General features: G+C 52.9%; 1 protein-coding gene across 1 annotated transcript; it reads right to left on the bottom strand.

The window, feature by feature from the left end:
- Positions 1–2,064: 2,064 nt before the first annotated feature.
- Positions 2,065–4,589, bottom strand: CHST2 (carbohydrate sulfotransferase 2). Its single transcript, XM_033089096.1, has 2 exons — positions 4,515–4,589; positions 2,065–4,409 (listed from the first exon to the last, which is right to left on the bottom strand). The coding sequence occupies exon 2, from the start codon at positions 4,225–4,227 to the stop codon at positions 2,635–2,637; it is 1,593 nt and encodes a 530-aa protein (XP_032944987.1). The 5' UTR covers positions 4,228–4,409; positions 4,515–4,589; the 3' UTR covers positions 2,065–2,634.
- Positions 4,590–4,995: the final 406 nt, after the last annotated feature.

The raw sequence follows: 4,995 nt of genomic DNA, 5'->3' as shown, positions 1-4,995 counted from the left end.
GTGGCACAGGTACAGGTCTGTTTGCACCAAGGGCTGACAGAAGCTTATTAATGCCAAAAAATACTTCTCTCGTTCTCAAACTGTGGAAGCTGACTGTCATTGATATGATTATCTCGGCCATTGGTGGGAACTACACCTGTCTCACTTTCCTAGAATGCAACCAGGTACAAGTCTCCAGAGCAACAATTCACCTTTTCAAATTATGGAGCCCAGGAGTGGCAGAACGGAGAAAATGCAGCTGCTACAAAACAAGGGAATTACAGGCAAAAAGCCCCATTCGAACAAAGCCAGGGAGAACCGTTGGTGTTTAGCTTAAAATTTTACCTGAGCACAGGCCACAGCCGCTCTGCAGGCTGCAAGGTCTGAATGCAGCATCTAATGTATTTCTAAATACAAGGTCCCAAAACATCGTGATTCCATTTGAACGCAATCAAAGTCCTTCAATATACTGAAAAGAAAGCATTCAACTGCTTAAAAACCCTTCACTCAGAAACTAAGCATGGATTTTACTGTGATTAAGTGGTAAGAGCTGAGTCTAATGCCATATGAAATTTGTTTTTAAATGGTTATTTTATTCAGAGTGGCTGCTTCTTAATGATGCTGTCTTAATTTCCTCTTAAACCTGTTTCATCTATAGTCATCCAACATTAATATTTATTTTGTTCATTTAATTTTAAAGTATTCTTAAATTAAAGCTATTACAAATATTCTACTGAAGATAATCAGCATATAGGCGCTACCACAAAAATATCACAGAAAACAGGATCAATATATTATAGCTGTCATCTGGCTTAATACACACAATACTATAAATTATTTTAGTAAATTAAAAATTAACCATTCTAGAATGTGTTATGAAATCGACTGCTAAACACATCTTTGTTTTAACCTCTGTGCTTCTTTATCTTGGAATTCTTAAGTGTAGTTAGGTTTCACACTGTAATGAAAATTTACTTAAGAATCATCTTGTTAAAATATTTCCCATGTACATATTTTATCATACTTTACTTGAAATAAAATCTTCAGCACTTACCCTACAATAGATGGGCCTGAAGAGATCTCACAATATATTATAATAGTCATTATAATATTGAACATGTACCCTCTTCAATGTAATGTTAACTACACTGTCTCTTGTTCCTATTCAGGCTCCATAATTTCTTATTGTAACGTGACATCCTGCAGAATGTCCCCATACAAATGGGCTCCGGACAGCAACAACACCATTACCACTGCAGGAAAATTACAATGGGTTCTTCCCTGGAAAACACCAAATCTCAAAATCCAACACAGTAGCTCATAATTCATATTCATATCTAAAAGAAGCTCTTGGCTAAAGCTGTATACTATCTGCCTCCATGGGCATCACAAATAAATCAGTGTAACTTCACATTCTCTTTTGCACTAATACGGATGGGAAGCAAGGAGCAGAAAAGCCTGTGAGTGCCCTTAGATTTTCAGATCAAACTTCCCTTTTCATATGTCTCCGTATACTGTCAGAAGTAGGAAAACACTCCAGACACATACACTTCTGTCACTTTTCTAACCAAAGAAGTTGCAACCATTGCCAACAATACATTCACACTAATTGTTGAGGTTTGTGTTTAAATCATAAGTATTTTTTAATTACATACTTTTCTTTTTTAAAAAATCTTTTTTCTGAACTAACCTCAGGACCAAAACATTGTTCTCTGCTAAGACAAGGTTCCCCAGTCTTAACTCAGTAATCAAAACTGAATGCCTTCAGATTCTCAAGGGGTTGCCTCTTCCTTTCTGTGTTCCAAGCGGAACAGGAAAGCAGTGGGTGCTTTCTCCTCCACTGCCCGGACTACTTTTGCCTTTAGAATTTGAATATTTGTTCCCATTTTTGGGCACCTGACAGGCTGTGACTTACATGTGAGGAAACAACTCCCAGGTTCTTATCAGGGAGTCAGAAGCTGCTCCCACCCATCTAAGCTGTTCTCTAGGAAACAGACTGGAAAAGGGGGTTGTGGAGGGGAAGCAGATTCTGTCTAAAGCTACACAGATTAACACAGGTAAATCCAAAGTAATGGAGGCAAATATAAAAGAATATTATTTATTATCTTCTTTATTAATACTCACATAGAACCTTTGTTTTTTACAGAAAAGTCTACTTTAGAAGGATGCCTCCTTGGTTTATCACGCCCAATGGGGCTTTTTGCTCTGGGACCACTTCCCCTTTCTCTATTCAAACCCCCACATCCAAAGTACTCTTTTACATGTTCACAGATACCACAAAAAATTTGTAAACAAGATTTGAGTTACTGGATCTTGATTTAATCAACATCCCTGTGGAGGGCAGGTAGTGGAGAGGGTAAGACATGGGAGAAAAGGGAAGAGAGAAAAGGCAGGGGAGGGGACAGGAGGCTTGCTGGTCAGAACTTTCAAGTCTCGCTGTTTCTGAGATGTGTGTGTATTGTGACTGTTCCTTGGAATGCAATGACTCAGAACACTGACAGCAAGTGCCTGTGTGGTTACTTATATTATACCGGTATATCTATAACAGAATTATGTGGGCTTCCTCATTTTGGGTCTGGGCTGTTTTTGTTTGAACACACCACAATCCTCTTACGGGTGTCTCCCACACAGAGTCAAGTCTCCCGGGAAGCCCTCTCAGAGCCGGGGCTTGCGGAGCAGGGTCTTGCTGAGATCTTTGACCTCCTCCGGGCTATTGACGCGCTCATAGCCCAGCACGGCCATGGGTTGGTAGCAAAACTCCTCCACCTGTTTGATCTGCTGGAAGGTGAGGGCGGTCCGCCAGGCATTGGCGGCCTGCGTGGCGTTGCGTGCGGACACCACGAAAGGCTTAGAGGAGGAGCCCGAACCACTGGTCATGTTCAGGGCAAACTGCTCCATTTCGGGGCTCACCAGCAGTCCCACAAAGTCGTACACCCTCCGTAGGGTCTTCACGGGGTCTCCCACCAGGTCCTCGTACCGCACCACCAGGTAGTGACCTTGTAGCCAATCGGGGGGCTGCAGGGCCGTCTGCAGTGTCTTCGCCATGCTGTTGCAGATGACCTCCATAGCGCCAAGCGCGTGGTAGTCTGCAGGGCCACCCACACCCTCCTTCTTGGCGCCGAGCTTGTGGCCAGCGGCCTCCAGAAAGGGCATGCGATGGGCTCGTGGGTCGCGGCTGCGCACGACCTGCAGGCTCTCACGGATGAGACCATGGCGCGAGCGGATGCGTGAGCTGGCCACAGCTCGGGGATCTCGCACCAAGTGGATGACCTTGAGGTCCAAGGCAGGGTCGCGCAGCAGCGGCGCCAGCACGGCCACGTCGAAGACACGCACACCTTTGATGACCAACGTGCGGTACTTGCGGCACTCCTCCTCGAAGCGCGCCAGGCGCTGAGGTGGGCACTTCTTACACACGCGATCGTCCACCAACCCCACGACCTCTTTGCGATAGGCAGGGCAAAGCGGCGACGAGCACACTACCTTATTGGTGGCCGCACCGAAAATGCCCAGCGTGGTGAGGTTGCGCCCCCCGCTGCCAGCGGGGCTGTACAGCTGGAAGACCGAGAGATCGCAGCGATAGAGAGCGCTCAGCATGTCCCTCGCGGCCCCTTGCAGGGAAACGGCATCCCCTGGATACAGTTTTTGCCACACGTGCCACACTGGCTCATAGAGGAAGAATACCTCGGGGTTCTGGTTGAAGAGCTCGCCGAAGAAGGATGAGCCTGAGCGCCAGGTGGTGAACACGTACACCAACTGCCGCTTGTCTTCGCTGGCCCCGCTGCCCCCAGTGCCTCCGGTGCTATTGCGGGAAGGGGCGGCAGCCCCCGCGGCAGCGGCGGGCGCTGCCCCGACGGCTGCAGCGGGAGGACGGTACGGAGTGCGGGGGTCCAAGCGGGTGTGCGCACGGCGCGACACAGCTGGAGGGGGCCCCGGGCGCCCCCAGCTGCCGCCAGCCGCCCCCGCCGCGACACCAAGCGGCCCGTCGGGGCTGCACTGCTGCAGCGGCTCCTTGTGCCACTTGTAGTCCAGGAGGTTGAGCATCGTGAGCACAAGCAGCAGCGCGTACCCTGCGCACAGCACCAGCGCCTTCCTGCGGAACACCTTCATTCCGAGCGGAGACGCAGGCCAGCGGCGGCCCGGGCGCCGGGGCCACGGCGGGAGCAGGGCGCGGGCCGCGGCTGCAGGCGCGGCCGGGAGCAACCGGGGGGGCGCGCCCGGGGGCAGGGCTCGCAGCGGGCTGCGGCTCATCACAGGCACAGCCCCGGCCGGCGGCGCGGCGGAGGCGGCCCTGCAGCCCGGGAGTGGGACGCAGCGGGCCGGCTTCGGGCGCGGGGACTGGGTCCGCGGCTCCGAGGCGGGCGTGGCAGCAGCGGCGGCTGGTCCCCGGCGCCCAGGGCTGGCACTCCCATGGCAGCGGCTCGGAGAAGGACCTGCGAGGGTAAGCGGAGTAAGCCGATGCGCCCCATTCCGGCTCCCAGCCGCCTCCTCCGCCTAAGAAACGCCCACCCTCGGGTCTGCCTGGCTCCCCAGCTCACCTGGAGCCGCCGGCGCGACCCGGGTCAGTCCCGGATCGCGGCCCAGCGGTCTGTCCTGCTGTTACTCCTTCCCCGATTCCTCGCGCGCTGTCTTCTGCTGGGGGTCCCCGTGCCTCCGAGGGGGCCACGGGACTCGGCAGCCCAAGCCCTGAGCAGAGTTTCCGGGCAGCGGGAGCCCTGCGGCTCGGGAAGGGAAACTTTCACAGGGCCCGGAGCTCTGCTCCACGCTCTGCTGAACCCGGTGCGCCCGGCTCTGGCAGCGTCTCCTCCGCCTTCTCGGGATCGCAGCTTCCTTCCTCGCTTCTAGGGGCGAAGCCCGCTTGGGGGAGGGGAGGAGGGGGTTTATACGGGACCCAGCTCCAGGCAAAGCGGCTCCGCCTCTCTCGCTGTCGGCCTCCGCGCCCCGAATCTTCCCATCTCTCTGGCGGCGGTGGATGGGGCGCAGCGCGACCCTGCAGCAGCGGCAGCGGCGACAGCTGCT

Source organism: Rhinolophus ferrumequinum, chromosome 2 (assembly GCF_004115265.2).
Source record: "Rhinolophus ferrumequinum isolate MPI-CBG mRhiFer1 chromosome 2, mRhiFer1_v1.p, whole genome shotgun sequence".
NCBI classification, from domain to species: domain Eukaryota; kingdom Metazoa; phylum Chordata; class Mammalia; order Chiroptera; family Rhinolophidae; genus Rhinolophus; species Rhinolophus ferrumequinum.
Note: the sequence above shows the minus strand (reverse complement) of the source record. Positions and strands in the feature narration are given on the sequence as shown.

Bases quoted from the DNA above. Each gene is read 5' to 3' on its own strand.
- CHST2 (XM_033089096.1), bottom strand. From the start codon at position 4,227: ATGAGCCGCAGCCCGCTGCGAGCCCTGCCCCCGGGCGCGCCCCCCCGG.